We start from the raw sequence: 17,392 nt of genomic DNA, 5'->3' as shown, positions 1-17,392 counted from the left end.
GGGGGTAAAGCAGCTGGAACTGACAGGATCGTGACAAATCTTAAAAGCAGGGGGGGGATATAGTGTTAGTGATTGGTATTTTTGTTTAATAAATGTATGAAAGAGGGGAAGGTACCTAAGGATTGGCAGAGAACATGTATAGTTCCTTTATATAAAGGGAAAGGGGACAAAGGAGATTGTAAAAATTATAGGGAAATAAGTTTGCTGAGGGCAATGTGTGGTGTGAATATAATGCAGAGAATTCGTAGTTTGGAAGTTAGGAGGAGGTGCGGGATTACCAAAACTGTTGTCCAGAGGGCTGAGGAAGGGTTGTTGAGGTGGTTCGGACATGTAGAGAGAATGGAGCGAAACAGAATGACTTCAAGAGTGTATCAGTCTGTAGTGAAAGGAAGGCGGGGTAGGGGTCAGCCTAGGAAAGGTTGGAGGGAGGGGGTAAAGGAGGTTTTGTGTGCGAGGGGCTTGGATTTCCAGCAGGCGTGCGTGAGCGTGTTTGATAGGAGTGAATGGAGACGAATGGTTTTTAATACTTGACGTGCTGTTGGAGTGTGAGCAAAGTAACATTTATGAAGGGGTTCAGGGAAACTGGCATGCCGGACTTGAGTCCTGGAGATGGGAAGTACAGTACCTGCACTCTGAAGGAGGGGTGTTAATGTTGCAGTTTAAAAACTGTAGTGTAAAGCATCCTTCTGGCAAGACAGTGATGGAGTGAATGATGGTGAAAGTTTTTCTTTTTCGGGCCACCCTGCCTTGGTGGGAATCGGCCAGTGTGATAATAAAAAAAAATAATAAAAGTTTGCTGAGTATACCAGGAAAAGTGTACGGTAGGGTTATTATTGAAGGAATTAGAGGTAAGACAGAATGTAGGATTGCGGATGAGCAAGGAGGTTTTAGAGTGGGTAGGGGATGTGTAGATCAAGTGTTTACATTGAAGCATATATGTGAACAGTACTTAGATAAAGGTAGGGAAGTTTTCATTGCATTTATGGATTTAGAAAAGGCATATGCCAAGGTTAGTGGATGAGTTTTGGAGGGTGTGTAAAGGTACAAAGTTGAAAGAGAACATAGATAAGAGTAAGGTGATGAGGGTATCAAATGATTTAGATAAAGAAAAATTGGATATCACATTGGAGAGAGGGAGTATGGAAGAAGTGAATGTTTTCTGATATTTGGGAGTTGACGTGTCAGCGGATGGGTTTATGAAGGATGAGGTTAACCATTAGAATTGATGACTCACTAAATCGTAATGACACGATTGCAAACAAACCATACCCCGGCCGGGATTGAACCCGCGGTCAGAGTCTCAAAACTCTAGCCTGTCGAGTTACGCGACGGGCTGGAGTTTTGAGACTCTGACCGCGGGTTCAGTCCCGGCCGGGGTATGGTTTGATTAGAATTGATGAAGGAAAAAAGGTGAGTGGTGTGTTGAGGTATCTGTGGAAATTAAAAAACATTATCCATGGAGGCAAAGAAGGGAATGTAGGAAAGTATAGTGGTACCAACATTCTTATATGGGTGTGAAACTTGGGTTGTAAATGCTGCAGCGAGGAGGTGGCTGAAGGCAGTGGAGATGCCCTGTCTAAAGGCAATGTGTGGTGTAAATATTATGCACAGAATTCAGAGCTTGGAAATTAGGATGGGTGTGTAGTTAATAAAAGTATTAGTTAGAGGGCTGATGAAGGGTTGTTAAGGTGGTTTGGTCATTTAGAGAGAATGGATCAAATTAGAATGACTTGGAGAGCATAAAAATCTGTAGGGGAAGGGAGGCGGTGTAGGGGTCATCCTCAAAAAGGTTGGAGGGAGGGGGGGTAAAGGAGGTTTTGAGGGCGAGGGGCTTGGACTTCTAGCAAGCATGTGTGAGCATGTTAGATAGGAGTGATTGGAGACGAATGGTGTTTGGGACCTGATGAGCTGTTGGAGTGTGAGCAGGGTAATATTTAGTAAAGAGATTCAGAGAAACTGGTTATTTTTATATAGCTGGACATGAGTACAGTGGACCCCCGGTTAACGATTTTAATCCGTGCAAGAGGGATAATTGTTATGCGAAATAATCGTTATGCGAATGAATTTTCCCCATAAGAAATAATGGAAATAAAATTAATCCGTGCAAGACGCCCAAAAGTATGAAAAAAAATTTTTTTTACCACATGAAATGTTAATTTTAATACACACAAACTGAAAAAGGCATGCACAATTACATGACACTTACTTTTATTGAAGATCTGGTGATGATTGATGGGATGGGAGGAGGGGAGAGCATTATCTTCTTACTGTTTAGAAGGGGAATCCCCTTCCATTACGACTTGAGGTAGCAAGTCCTTTTCCGGGGTTACTTCCCTTCTTCTTTTAATGCCACTAGGACCAGCTTGAGAGTCACTGGACCTCTGTCGCACAACAAATCTGTCCATAGAGCTCTGTACCTCCCGTTCCTTTACGATTTGTCTAAAATGGGCCACAACATTGTCATTGAAATAGTCACCAGCACGGCTTGCAACAGCTGTGTCAGGGTGATTTTCATCTATAAAGGTTTGCAGTTCAACCCACTGTGCACACATTTCCTTAATCTTTGAAGTAGGCACAATGGATTCCACAACTGGCATAGGCTTCTCAGGGTTAGCCCCAAACCCTTCAAAATCTTTCTTAATTTCCATACTAATTCTCACCCTTTTTACCACAGGGTTGGCACTAGAAGCTTTCTTGGGGCCCATGGTCACTTATTTTCCAGAAACAGCACCGAAAACACTGTAATAATACGAAATATTCCGAGTGTATGCTTGGATGTTACCGCGGAGGCTGGCTGGTAAACAATGGGACGGGCGGCACATGTGAGGGCACATTGGACGCGTCTCGGACGAAAATCGGTGAGCGGGTTTTTAATCGGTATGCGCGGCAAAAATTTTGCGATAAAAGTAAGCGGTATGCGGAAAAATCGCTATGTGATGCCATCGTTATGCGGGGGTCCACTGTACTGGATATGGGAAGTACAATGCCTGCACTCTAAAGGAGGGGTTCGGGATGTTGGCAGTTTGGAGGGATATGTTGTGTATCTTTATAGATATATACGTACTTTTAAACTGTTGTATTCTGAGCACCTCTGCAAAAACAGTGATTATGTGTGAGTGAGGTGAAAGTGTTGAATGATGATGAAAGTATTTTCTTTTTGGGGATTTTCTTTCTTTTTGGGTCACCCTGCCTCGGTGGGTCACCCTGCCTCGGTGGGCCACCCTGCCTCGGTGGGTCACCCTGCCTCGGTGGGTCACCCTGCCTCGGTGGGTCACCCTGCCTCGGTGGGTCACCCTGCTTCGGTGGACCACCCTGCCTCGGTGGGAGACGGCCGACTTGTTGAAAAAAAAATGCAACATTTAATTCACCTCAGTGAATATTATTAATATCATTATTAATATAGTGTCCTCAAGACTAATAAGACACTCTTAGTGATTTTAATGTGTACCTACACACCAGCACAGTGTTTAAGTTTATTTAAGTACAGGTACACACAAGTATAATTATCAGAATACAGTGGTACCCTGAGTTTCGAACTGCTCCCATCTCGACCAATTATGTAAGTGTATTATTGTAAGTGCTTTTGTAAAAGCTTTGTTTGGTAAACAAATTGCTCGGTCATCAGCCGTTTGCCTGGCACTCGACCAAACAAACGTGACCTGCCAGAACTTCACTGTAATCTATTTCATGTTTCTTCGCATTTTTTGGCGTTTCTTTTTAATAAATAAGTCACCATGGGGCCTAAGAGGATTAGTGATAGCAGTCAACCAAAGAGAAAATTGGTTGGGAAAAATTTGTTCCGTACTCAAACAGATCGGCACTTGAGCAGCCTTCTGGAACCAGATTAAGTGCCGAGGATCCACTGTGCTGCAACCTCCGAATTGAAAATAAATACAGCTGAATGACAGTATTGGTAATTATGAGCATAACTTTGCTCCTACAGCTGTAAATTGGAAATTATATTGTTACGTTGATGACATAAACAATAAATTACATTGCTATGTTGACTACATAAACAGTAAATTTTTACAAGGAGGGGGGTTGATATGTTGCAGTTTTATAACTGTATTGTAGGCACGCCTCTGGCAAGACAGTGATGGGGTGAATGATGATGAAAGTGTTTCTTCTTTTCCAGGTCACCTGCCTTGGTGGGAAACAGCCAATGTATTAATAAAAAAAAAATTGACTACATGAGCATTGTACATCTTCCCAATTTAGTAGAATTAGGAAAGTCTTATGACCCATAAACTTGTGCATAATTTATTTTTTCTATCTAACTTGAAGGCTAAACAAACACAGCCTATACATATTTTTTTTTTTTTTTTTTTTTTTTTTATCACACTGGCCGATTCCCACCAAGGCAGGGTGGCCCGAAAAAGAAAAACTTTCACCATCATTCACTCCATCACTGTCTTGCCAGAAGGGTGCTTTACACTACAGTTTTTAAACTGCAACATTAACACCCCTCCTTCAGAGTGCAGGCACTGTACTTCCCATCTCCAGGACTCAAGTCCGGCCTGCCGGTTTCCCTGAACCCCTTCATAAATGTTACTTTGCTCACACTCTAACAGCACGTCAAGTATTAAAAACCATTTGTCTCCATTCACTCCTATCAAACACACTCATGCATACCTGCTGGAAGTCCAAGCCCCTTGCACACAAAACCTCCTTTACCCCCTCTCTCCAACCTTTCCTAGGCTGACCCCTACCCCGCCTTCCTTCCACTACAGACTGATACACTCTTGAAGTCATTCTGTTTCGCTCCATTCTCTCTACATGTCCGAACCACCTCAACAACCCTTCCTCAGCCCTCTGGACAACAGTTTTGGTAATCCCGCACCTCCTCCTAACTTCCAAACTACGAATTCTCTGCATTATATTCACACCACACATTGCCCTCAGACATGACATCTCCACTGCCTCCAGCCTTCTCCTCACTGCAACATTCATCACCCATGCTTCACACCCATATAAGAGCGTTGGTAAAACTATACTCTCATACATTCCCCTCTTTGCCTCCAAGGACAAAGTTCTTTGTCTCCACAGACTCCTAAGTGCACCACTCACTCTTTTTCCCTCATCAATTCTATGATTCACCTCATCTTTCATAGACGAGGTGAATCATAGAATTGATTTATGCTGCTTAATCCACCGTCAAATTCTCATTGAAATCTGACCACAAAAAAAAAAAAATGGTGATTTCGCTCGTCCCTTAAACTTGAAAAGAAAGAATTCGTCCCACTTCATATATAATGAGTGAAATAAAGTGTTTATTAGAATTATTAGAGTAATTTATTAGAATTATTGTTTAATATATTTATAGATGGGGTTGTAAGAGAAGTAAATGCGAGGGTCTTGGCAAGAGGCGTGGAGTTAAAAGATAAAGAATCACACACAAAGTGGGAGTTGTCACAGCTGCTCTTTGGTGATGACACTGTGCTCTTGGGAGATTCTGAAGAGAAGTTGCAGAGATTGGTGGATGAATTTGGTAGGGTGTGCAAAATAAGAAAATTAAAGGTGAATACAGGAAAGAGTAAGGTTATGAGGATAACAAAAAGATTAGGTGATGAAAGATTGGATATCAGATTGGAGGGAGAGAGTATGGAGGAGGTGAACGTATTCAGATATTTGGGAGTGGACGTGTCAGCGGATGGGTCTATGAAAGATGAGGTGAATCATAGAATTGATGAGGGAAAAAGAGTGAGTGGTGCACTTAGGAGTCTGTGGAGACAAAGAACTTTGTCCTTGGAGGCAAAGAGGGGAATGTATGAGAGTATAGTTTTACCAACGCTCTTATATGGGTGTGAAGCGTGGGTGATGAATGTTGCAGCGAGGAGAAGGCTGGAGGCAGTGGAGATGTCATGTCTGAGGGCAATGTGTGGTGTGAATATAATGCAGAGAATTCGTAGTTTGGAAGTTAGGAGGAGGTGCGGGATTACCAAAACTGTTGTCCAGAGGGCTGAGGAAGGGTTGTTGAGGTGGTTCGGACATGTAGAGAGAATGGAGCGAAACAGAATGACTTCAAGAGTGTATCAGTCTGTAGTGGAAGGAAGGCGGGGTAGGGGTCGGCCTAGGAAAGGTTGGAGGGAGGGGGTAAAGGAGGTTTTGTGTGCGAGGGGCTTGGACTTCCAGCAGGCATGCGTGAGCGTGTTTGATAGGAGTGAATGGAGACAAATGGTTTTTAATACTTGACGTGCTGTTGGAGTGTGAGCAAAGTAACATTTATGAAGGGATTCAGGGAAACCGGCAGGCCGGACTTGAGTCCTGGAGATGGGAAGTACAGTGCCTGCACTCTGAAGGAGGGGTGTTAATGTTGCAGTTTAAAAACTGTAGTGTAAAGCACCCTTCTGGCAAGACAGTGATGGAGTGAATGATGGTGAAAGTTTTTCTTTTTCGGGCCACCCTGCCTTGGTGGGAATCGGCCAGTGTGATAATAAAAAAAAAATAGAATTATGAAAACTGAAATGCAACTGTTAATTTGGTTTAAAGGGTTGGAGGGGTAAGCCAGTGGAAGGCCTTGGTCAGATGACCAAAAGCTTCAGCTGTATGTCATCATGTGACTAAGACCAGCATCAGGAAAAACTTGTCCTGTTTCCTGACAAACCTAGCCTAACCTAACCTAACCTACATACTGTGGTGAAAATTACAAACAAGACTCCATCGGTTTTCAGCTCGTAGCTGCCATATTTTGGGGCTGTATTGTTAATAAAAAAAGTAATTACTCGACAACACTGTGTAGGAGTACAGTATTTAATTGCTTGAATAATGTAACATTGTTAAACCAGTTTTAATTAAGTAATTAAACACCTGCACTTTAAAGGAGAGGTTTGGGATATTAGCTGTTGGAGTGACATCTGAACTCATATCTGGGCACCTCGACAAAGACAGTGATTGTGTGAATGATGGTGAAAGTGTTTCGTTTTTGGGTCACCCTGCCTCATTAGGAAATGGCCAGCATGTTAAAAAAAATATATTGCTTCATTTGTTATTGTAATAGTGATTGTAAATTTATATATATTGTTTCATTTGTTACAGTCAGTAAGAAAGCTTATTCTTTGCAGCAAAATCGAAGTCGACAGCCTGGTGCCTCTGGTCGATTACACCGGACCCAAAGTGGTGATTGGGTTTGGTCTAGTGATGAAGAAGAAGAAGATAAAGATGATGAGGTATGTGTCTGCATATTCTCCCCAGATATATAAATATAAATATATTAACTAACGAAAGGGATTTTAATTTTGATGAATTTGTATAGGGTAAACTACAGATACTTCTCAACTCACGATGAGTTACGTTCCGATGATCCCATCCCAAGTTGAATATATGATAAATTAATAAGTAAATAAATAAGTGCATATAGGTAGTAGGTTGGTAGACAGCAACCACCCAGGGAGGTACTACCATCCTGTGGTAGTAGGCTGGTAGACAGCAACCACCCAGGGAGGTACTACCATCCTGTGGTAGTAGGTTGGTAGACAGCAACCACCCAGGGAGGTACTACCGTCCTGTGGTAGTAGGTTGGTAGACAGCAACCACCCAGGGAGGTACTACCGTCCTGTGGTAGTAGGTTGGTAGACAGCAACCACCCAGGGAGGTACTACCGTCCTGTGGTAGTAGGTTGGTAGACAGCAACCACCCAGGGAGGTACTACCATCCTGTGGTAGTAGGTTGGTAGACAGCAACCACCCAGGGAGGTACTACCGTCCTGTGGTAGTAGGTTGGTAGACAGCAACCACCCAGGGAGGTACTACCATCCTGTGGTAGTAGGTTGGTAGACAGCAACCGCCCAGGGAGGTACTACCGTCCTGTGGTAGTAGGTTGGTAGACAGCAACCACCCAGGGAGGTACTACCGTCCTGCCAAGTGAGTGTAAAACGGAAACCTGTAATTGTTTTACATGATGGTAGGATTGCTGGTGTCCTTTTCTTCTGTCTCATAAACATGCATACGTTTTGCTACTTCTACTTACACTTAGGTCACACTACACATACATGTACAAGCATATATATACACACCCCTCTGGGTTTTCTGCTATTTTCTTTCTAGTTCTTGTTTATTTCCTCTTATCTCCATGGGGAAGTGGAACAGAATTCTTCCTCCGTAAGCCATCCGTGTTGTAAGAGGCGACTAAAATGCCAGGAGCAAGGGGCTAGTAACCCCTTCTCCTGTATAAATTACTAAATTTAAAAAGAAACTTTTGTTTTTCTTTTTGCGCCACCCTGCCTTGGTGGGATACGGCCGGTTTGTTTTACAGTACATTGACTTAATTGTCCAAGGATGATACAAGTACAGGACATGTACTGATATGTTGTACTGGTACTTACTATTAATGTAGTCAGCTGAAAGCCCACTGGGCCTGAAGAATGTTGTGAAGCATAGAACTAACATTAATTGATATCGCACCGTCGTAAAAGTCAAAATATTTAGTTGAACCATCATAAAGCAAGGAGCACCTGTATGCTCGTCTTGCTTCTTGTTCATTGTGCTTTATTATTATCCCTTTGACAGTAGCAAGTTTAAATAGTGTGAATTTTGATTTAGTGCAAAATTAATTGATGCTGATTTTTTCCACAAACTCTTCAAATCATGTGCAAAAATTACAAATAATTCAAAGAATGAGATTGCTTCATGGGATCCATTATTTGCATTAATCAAGACCTAGGTATATCTTGTAATATGGCTTATGATGTACATATCGGTCTCTCAGCTAAGGGACTGATATGTACAGTTGAGGGACTGATTACCTCAAATTACTCCTGATCTTCAGCCATTCTTATCTGTGTTGGACTGAGGAAACCACTGAAAGGCAAAACATTTCCACAGTAAAAATACCCAAGTGTTGCACAATTTCTAATACATGATCATTACTATTAGTTTGTGTATTACACAAATTCAGCATTGAGGAGGAGGCTGGAAACAGAGGAAGTGTTGTATTGGAGAGTGATGTGTGGTGTGAATGTTCATAGAATTAGGAACTTGGAAATTAGAAGAAGGTGGAGGAGAGGGTTGTTGAGGTGGTTTAGGCATTTAGAGAAGGTGGAGCAAAATAGGGTGAATAGGAAGGTTTATAAATCTGGGGCAAAAGGAAGGCTGGGTAGGGTTTATTTCCAGGAAGGTTGGAGGGAGGGTTTTGAGTTATAGGGACTTTAATATCTAACAGGCTGTTATGAGTGTGTGAGAAGTGTGTGGAGGCAAGTGGTTTTTATGATCTAACTTGCTGTTGGAGTGTGAGCACGTTAACACTTTTGAAGGGATTCAGGAAACCCCATTGGCCAGACTTAAGTCTGGAAAGTGGGAAGTACAGTTTCTGTACTTTGAGGGCGAAGATATATATGCTGTTTGGAAGGTCATCTGAGCTACGATGTCAGGCAGGGTGACCTCACACTGAGGTCACCCTACCTCAGTGGAAAACGGACACTGTTAAGTAATCTAACAAATTTACCTTACCTAGTATACATCACACATTGTACTCCATGGGGGAAGTGGAGAAGAATCCTTCTGTAAGCCATGCATATCATAAGAGGCTGTGATGGTTATGTGGTTCAGTGAGACACCAGCAGCAGCAGCATCAGCAACAGCCTGTTTGACCAGGCAAGCACCAGACAAACCTGGCCCATGGCTCAGAACTCAATAAATGTATATTGAAAGTAAGGATACAGTGCTGGGAGCAAGGGCCTAGTAACACCTTCTCCTGCATACATTACTCAATGTTAAAAGAAGGTAAACTAAGTTTCTTCTTTTTCGGGTCACCCAGCCTTGGTGGGAGATGGCCATTGTTAATAAAAAAAATGTATATCTCGTCTGATGCTATAATTTTTTTTAACACATTGGCCATTTTCCATTGAAGCAGGATGATCTGAAAAGAAAAAAAAAATCATCATTATTCACTCCCTCACTGTCTTCCCAGAGGCATGCCAATAATACACTTAAAAAACTGCCACATATCTCCACCTCTCCTTCAGAGTACAGGCACTGTACTTCCCACCTCCAGGACTCAAGTCCAGCTAACCAGTTTCACTGAATCCCTTCACAAATGTTACCTTGCTCACGCTCCATAAATATAGTACAGTAGTTGGGTGGTTAGGAGACAGGGCGTTATTAAGCTGCAATGATATCTTCCAATTATGTTAGATATGCCATCTGCCGGGTCATCTTTGACCCACCTGTTGTGCTGGTAATTTCTCTTGCTTCTGTCTCTGTTTATCTTAAATTATTTATTCCTTTCTTTTAAGGCTGATAAAATCTCAACGAGTAGTTGTGAGAGTGGTGGAGAAAAACAGTCACAGCCTCAGCAGTCAGATGCTCACCAGTCACAGAACCAGTCATCACCATCTTCACAAGTGCAGTCGCAGGAGCAACCACAACCACCACAGCCAAGTCCTGTGGCAGCAGCCCAGCCACAGCAGTCTCATTCACAGCCGGTACAACCACAAACAGCTTCTCAGCAGCAGACTTTACTGCTTCAGCAACCACAGCCTCCATTAAATTATCATCCGCAAGTAGTGCAGCAGTACCAGCAGCCAGTTGCTGGAGCAGTTGTTCCACAGGTGTATCCAACACAGTATCAGCAGCAGCCACAGCAAGTCATCCAACCAGTTGCTGCTCTCCAACCACAGCAGTTGGCCTCACAGCATTTACTCCAACAGCAGCTACCACAACAGCAGTTGCCTCAACACCAGTTACCACAGCAGCAGTTAATCCCACAGCAGTTACCCCAGCAGTTACCCCAGCAGTTACCCCAGCAGTTACCCCAACAGTTACCCCAACAGTTACCCCAACAGTTACCCCAACAGTTACCTTCTCAGCCATACCCACTCCAGCACATGCAACAACAGCCAGTTGGAATAATACCACAGCAGGTATGTATATGTAGTTTAGGAGTGTATGGTATAGGTCAGACATAAATGTATTTCCAGTAATTGCAAACAAGTGATACAAGATGCAAAAAAAAAAAACATAGGGTAAGTTGAACGATAACTCTAGGCCTTTTGTGTTGCAATCAGTACATCAGGAGCTTGCAGTGTTGCAGAAAGGAGTTGGAAGTCCAGGTAGTTTTGTTCAGTGGAATGATTCCAGCTCAAATCAAGCTACAGTCTTTCCACTGAACAAATCTACCTGGATTTCCTACTCATTTCTGCAACATTGCAAACTCCTGACATGTTGATTGCAATGCAAAAGGCCTAGAGTTATCATTCAACTCCCCCTCCCCACACAGGTGGTTGTTTTGCAATTATGTACTATTTAGTAAACCCAAGGTATGTCATCTAGATAGTAGGTTGGTAGACAGCAACCACCCAGGGAGGTACTACCATCCTGTGGTAGTAGGTTGGTAGACAACAACCACCCAGGGAGGTACTACCATCCTGTGGTAGTAGGTTGGTAGACAGCAACCACCCAGGGAGGTACTACCATCCTGTGGTAGTAGGTTGGTAGACAGCAACCACCCAGGGAGGTACTACCGTCCTGTGGTAGTAGGTTGGTAGACAGCAACCACCCAGGGAGGTACTACCGTCCTGTGGTAGTAGGTTGGTAGACAACAACCACCCAGGGAGGTACTACCATCCTGTGGTAGTAGGTTGGTAGACAGTAACCACCCAGGGAGGTACTACCATCCTGTGGTAGTAGGTTGGTAGACAGCAACCACCCAGGGAGGTACTACCATCCTGTGGTAGTAGGCTGGTAGACAGCAACCACCCAGGGAGGTACTACCATCCTGTGGTAGTAGGTTGGTAGACAGCAACCACCCAGGGAGGTACTACCGTCCTGTGGTAGTAGGTTGGTAGACAGCAACCACCCAGGGAGGTACTACCATCCTGTGGTAGTAGGTTGGTAGACAACAACCACCCAGGGAGGTACTACCATCCTGTGGTAGTAGGTTGGTAGACAGCAACCACCCAGGGAGGTACTACCGTCCTGTGGTAGTAGGTTGGTAGACAGCAACCACCCAGGGAGGTACTACCGTCCTGTGGTAGTAGGTTGGTAGACAGCAACCACCCAGGGAGGTACTACCGTCCTGTGGTAGTAGGTTGGTAGACAGCAACCACCCAGGGAGGTACTACCATCCTGTGGTAGTAGGTTGGTAGACAGAAACCACCCAGGGAGGTACTACCATCCTGTGGTAGTAGGTTGGTAGACAGCAACCACCCAGGGAGGTACTACCATCCTGTGGTAGTAGGTTGGTAGACAGCAACCACCCAGGGAGGTACTACCGTCCTGTGGTAGTAGGTTGGTAGACAGCAACCACCCAGGGAGGTACTACGATCCTGTGGTAGTAGGTTGGTAGACAGCAACCACCCAGGGAGGTACTACCATCCTGTGGTAGTAGGTTGGTAGACAGCAACCACCCAGGGAGGTACTACCATCCTGTGGTAGTAGGTTGGTAGACAGCAACCACCCAGGGAGGTACTACCATCCTGTGGTAGTAGGTTGGTAGACAGCAACCACCCAGGGAGGTACTACCATCCTGTGGTAGTAGGTTGGTAGACAACAACCACCCAGGGAGGTACTACCATCCTGTGGTAGTAGGTTGGTAGACAGCAACCACCCAGGGAGGTACTACCATCCTGTGGTAGTAGGTTGGTAGACAGCAACCACCCAGGGAGGTACTACCATCCTGTGGTAGTAGGTTGGTAGACAGCAACCACCCAGCCTACTACCACAGGATGGTAGTACCTCCCTGGGCGGTTGCTGTCTACCAACCTACTTCCACAGGACGGTAGTACCTCCCTGGATGGTTGCTGTCTACCAGCCTACTACCTTAGGGTTGTAATAATGTTGGTAGAATTACCAACTATGTTAGGTAAAAGGACACAAGTGCCACAACAAAATGCCGCATTAGCTGCCCTTGTGTACTTTTTACCTAACAGGTCACAGTTGTTTTTATCATAAAAACTGACCCATTGTAAGCTCTGTGGTAGAGTGGTTACAGCACTGGGACTTGTGTGTACAGGGACCATGATTGAAGTCCTTGCCTAGTATTTTATTTATTCATGTTTGGCAAAATATAGACAAGCATCATAAACTGTCCTTTTAGGTCACCCTGCCTCGGTGGGTTAGCTGATGTGTTCACAAAAAAAAAAAAATTGTGATACTGTAGATTCATGATTTTGCCTTCTTTTTTGTACAGTAATAGCATTTGAAATGTATCTATATCATTTCTATTCTGTTTCATAGGTAGTAGGTTGGTAGACAGCAACCACCCAGAGAAGTACTACCGTCCTGCCAGATGACTGTGAAACAGAAACCTGTAACTGTTTTGCATGATGGTAGGATTGTTGGTGTCTTTTTCTGTCTCATAAACACGCTAGATAACAGGGATATCTTGCTACTCCTACTTACACTTTGGTCACACTTCACAGACATGCACATGCATATATATATACATACATCTAGGTTTTTCTCCTTTTTCTACATAGCTCTTGTTCTTCTTTATTTCTTCTATTGTCCATGGGGAAGTGGAAAAGAATCTTTCCTCCATAAGCCATGCGTGTCGTATGAGGCGACTAAAATGCCGGGAGCAATGGGCTAGTAACCCCTTCTCCTGTAGACATTTACTAAAAAAGAGAAGAAGAAAAACTTTATAAAACTGGGATGCTTGAATGTGCGTGGATGTAGTGCAGATTACAAGAAACAGATGATTGCTGATGTTATGAATGAAAAGAAGTTGGATGTCCTGGCCCTAAGCGAAACAAAGCTGAAGGGGGTAGGGGAGTTTCGGTGGGGGGAAATAAATGGGATTAAATCTGGAGTATCTGAGAGAGTTAGAGCAAAGGAAGGGGTAGCAGTAATGTTGAAGGATCAGTTATGGAAGGAGAAAAGAGAATGTGAATGTGTAAATTCAAGGATTATGTGGATTAAAGTAAAGGTTGGATGCGAAAAGTGGGTCATAATAAGCGTGTATGCACCTGGAGAAGAGAGGAATGTAGAGGAGAGAGAGATTTTGGGAGATGTTAAGTGAATGTATAGGAGCCTTTGAACCAAGTGAGAGAGTAATTGTGGTAGGGGACCTGAATGCTAAAGTAGGAGAAACTTTTAGAGAGGGTGTGGTAGGTAAGTTTGGGGTGCCAGGTGTAAATGATAATGGGAGCCCTTTGATTGAACTTTGTATAGAAAGGGGTTTAGTTATAGGTAATACATATTTTAAGAAAAAAAGGATAAATAAGTATACAAGATATGATGTAGGGCAAAATGACAGTAGTTTGTTGGATTATGTATTGGTAGATAAAAGACTGTTGAGTAGACTTCAGGATGTACATGTTTATAGAGGGGCCACAGATATATCAGATCACTTTCTAGTTGTAGCTACACTGAGAGTAAAAGGTAGATGGGATACAAGGAGAATAGAAGCATCAGGGAAGAGAGAGGTGAAGGTTTATAAACTAAAAGAGGAGGCAGTTAGGGAAAGATATAAACAGCTATTGGAGGATAGATGGGCTAATGAGAGCATAGGCAATGGGGTCGAAGAGGTATGGGGTAGGTTTAAAAATGTAGTGTTAGAGTGTTCAGCAGAAGTTTGTGGTTACAGGAAAGTGGGTGTGGGAGGGAAGAGGAGCAATTGGTGGAATGATGATGTAAAGAGAGTAGTAAGGGAGAAAAAGTTAGCATATGAGAAGTTTTTACAAAGTAGAAGTGATGCAAGGAGGGAAGAGTATATGGAGAAAAAGAGAGAGGTTAAGAGAGTGGTGAAGCAATGTAAAAAGAGAGCAAATGAGAGAGTGGGTGAGATGTTATCAACAAATTTTGTTGAAAATAAGAAAAAGTTTTGGAGTGAGATTAACAAGTTAACGAAGCCTAGAGAACAAATTGATTTGTCAGTTAAAAACAGGAGAAGAGAGTTATTAAATGGAGAGTTAGAGGTATTGGGAAGATGGAGGGAATATTTTGAGGAATTGTTAAATGTTGATGAAGATAGGGAAGCTGTGATTTCGTGTATAGGGCAAGGAGGAATAACATCTTGTAGGAGTGAGGAAGAGCCAGTTGTGAGTGTGGGGGAAGTTCGTGAGGCAGTAGGTAAAATGAAAGGGGGTAAGGCAGCCGGGATTGATGGGATAAAGATAGAAATGTTAAAAGCAGGTGGGGATGTAGTTTTGGAGTGGTTGGTGCAATTATTTAATAAATGTATGGAAGAGGGTAAGGTACCTAGGGATTGGCAGAGAGCATGCATAGTTCCTTTGTATAAAGGCAAAGGGGACAAAAGAGAGTGCAAAAATTATAGGGGGATAAGTCTGTTGAGTATACCTGGTAAAGTGTATGGTAGAGTTATTATTGAAAGAATTAAAAGTAAGATGGAGAATAGGATAGCAGATGAACAAGGAGGCTTTAGGAAAGGTAGGGGGTGTGTGGACCAGGTGTTTACAGTGAAACATATAAGTGAACAGTATTTAGATAAGGCTAAAGAGGTCTTTGTGGCATTTATGGATTTGGAAAAGGCGTATGACAGGGTGGATAGGGGGGCAATGTGGCAGATGTTGCAGGTGTATGGTGTAGGAGGTAGGTTACTGAAAGCAGTGAAGAGTTTTTACGAGGATAGTGAGGCTCAAGTTAGAGTACATAGGAAAGAGGGAAATTATTTCCCAGTAAAAGTAGGCCTTAGACAGGGATGTGTGATGTCACCGGGGTTGTTTAATATATTTATAGATGGGGTTGTAAGAGAAGTAAATGCGAGGGTCTTGGCTTGATAAAGAATCACACAAGAGCAGTTTAAAAACTGTAGTGTAAAGCACCCTTCTGGCAAAAGTGATGGATGAATGATGGTGAATCTGCCACATAAAGTAGGAGTTGTCGCAGTTGCTCTTTGCTGATGACACTGTGCTCTTGGGAGATTCTGAAGAGAAGTTGCAGAGATTGGTGGATGAATTTGGTAGGGTGTGCAAAAGAAGAAAATTAAAAGTGAATACAGGAAAGAGTAAGGTTATGAGAATAACAAAAAGATTAGGTGATGAAAGATTGGATATCAGATTGGAGGGAGAGAGTATGGAGGAGGTGAATGTATTCAGATATTTGGGACGTGTCAGCGGATGGGTCTATGAAGGAAGAGGTGAATCATAGAATTGATGAGGGGAAAAAGGGTGAGTGGTGCACTTAGGAGTCTGTGGAGACAAAGAACTTTGTCCTTGGAGGCAAAGAGGGGAATGTATGAGAGTATAGTTTTACCAACACTCTTATATGGGTGTGAAGCATGGGTGATGAATGTTGCAGCGAGGAGAAGGATGGAGGCAGTGGAGATGTCATGTCTGAGGGCAATGTGTGGTGTGAATATAATGCAGAAAATTTGTAGTTTGGAAGTTAGGAGGAGGTGCGGGATTACCAAAACTGTTATCCAGAGGGCTGAGGAAGGGTTGTTGAGGTGGTTCGGACATGTAGAGAGAATGGAGCGAAACAGAATGACTTCAAGAGTGTATCAGTCTGTAGTAGAAGGAAGGCGGGGTAGGGGTCGGCCTAGGAAAGGTTGGAGGGACGGGGTAAAGGAGGTTTTGTGTGCGAGGGGCTTGGACTTCCAGCAGGCGTGCGTGAGCATGTTTGATAGGAGTGAATGGAGACGAATGGTTTTTAATACTTGATGTGCTGTTGGAGTGTGAGCAAAGTAACATTTATGAAGGGGTTCAGGGAAACCGGCAGGCCGGACTTGAGTCCTGGAGATGGGAAGTACAGTGCCTGCACTCGGAAGAAGGGGTGTTAATGTTGCAGTTTAAAAACTGTAGTGTAAAGCACCCTTCTGGCAAGACAGTGATGGAATGATTGATGGTGAAAGTTTTTCTTTTTCGGGCCACCCTGCCTTGGTGGGAATCGGCCAGTGTGATAATAAAAAAAAATCATTTTTTTTTGTGTGGAATTTAGTTTGTTTACACAAATACACCTACCATCCGACTTACGACCTGTTCGACTTACACCACTCGACTTAGGACCGTGTTTTTTATGCCAAATTTCTGGGAAATAAACAACTACAGTGGACCCCCGCTTAACGATCGCCTCCAAATGCGACCAATTATGTAAGTGTATTTGTGTAAGTGCGTTTGTACGTGTATGTTTGGGGGTCTGAAATGGACTAATCTACTTCACAATATTCCTTATGGGAAAAAATTCGGTCAGTACTGGCACTTGAACATACTACTGGAATGAAAAAAGTTCGTTAACCGGGGGTCCACTGTATTTGTGTTGTACACAGTGTTTATCCTAAACCTTACAGTATAAAATACAGTACTAACAACATAAAAAGTAAAGTAAAACATGAAATACCAAAGTAAAACAATAAAATAAAGTCATTACAAAAATGTTTTGTTGATATTCAGTAGTAAAGTTCGACTTACGACCATTTCGACTTACGACCGGTTTCTCGGAACCGAACTCGGTCGTAAGTCGGAAGGTAGGTGTATGCACATAGAATGGAATTTGTGATG

At 43.2% G+C, this 17,392-nt stretch overlaps 1 protein-coding gene across 4 annotated transcripts in view; it reads left to right on the top strand.

Moving 5' to 3' along the window:
• Window positions 1-17,392, top strand: part of fray (oxidative stress responsive kinase frayed) — a 124,988-nt gene that overhangs the window by 95,754 nt on the left and 11,842 nt on the right. For all 4 annotated transcript variants that reach the window (XM_070079627.1, XM_070079624.1, XM_070079623.1 and 1 more), the window contains 2 exons: window positions 7,062-7,166; window positions 10,229-10,855. In XM_070079627.1, the coding sequence (XP_069935728.1) occupies window positions 7,062-7,166; window positions 10,229-10,855 (732 nt within the window). The remainder of the gene's footprint in view (window positions 1-7,061; window positions 7,167-10,228; window positions 10,856-17,392) is intronic.

This window comes from Cherax quadricarinatus, chromosome 100 (assembly GCF_038502225.1).
Source record: "Cherax quadricarinatus isolate ZL_2023a chromosome 100, ASM3850222v1, whole genome shotgun sequence".
NCBI lineage: Eukaryota > Metazoa > Arthropoda > Malacostraca > Decapoda > Parastacidae > Cherax > Cherax quadricarinatus.
Note: the sequence above shows the minus strand (reverse complement) of the source record. Positions and strands in the feature narration are given on the sequence as shown.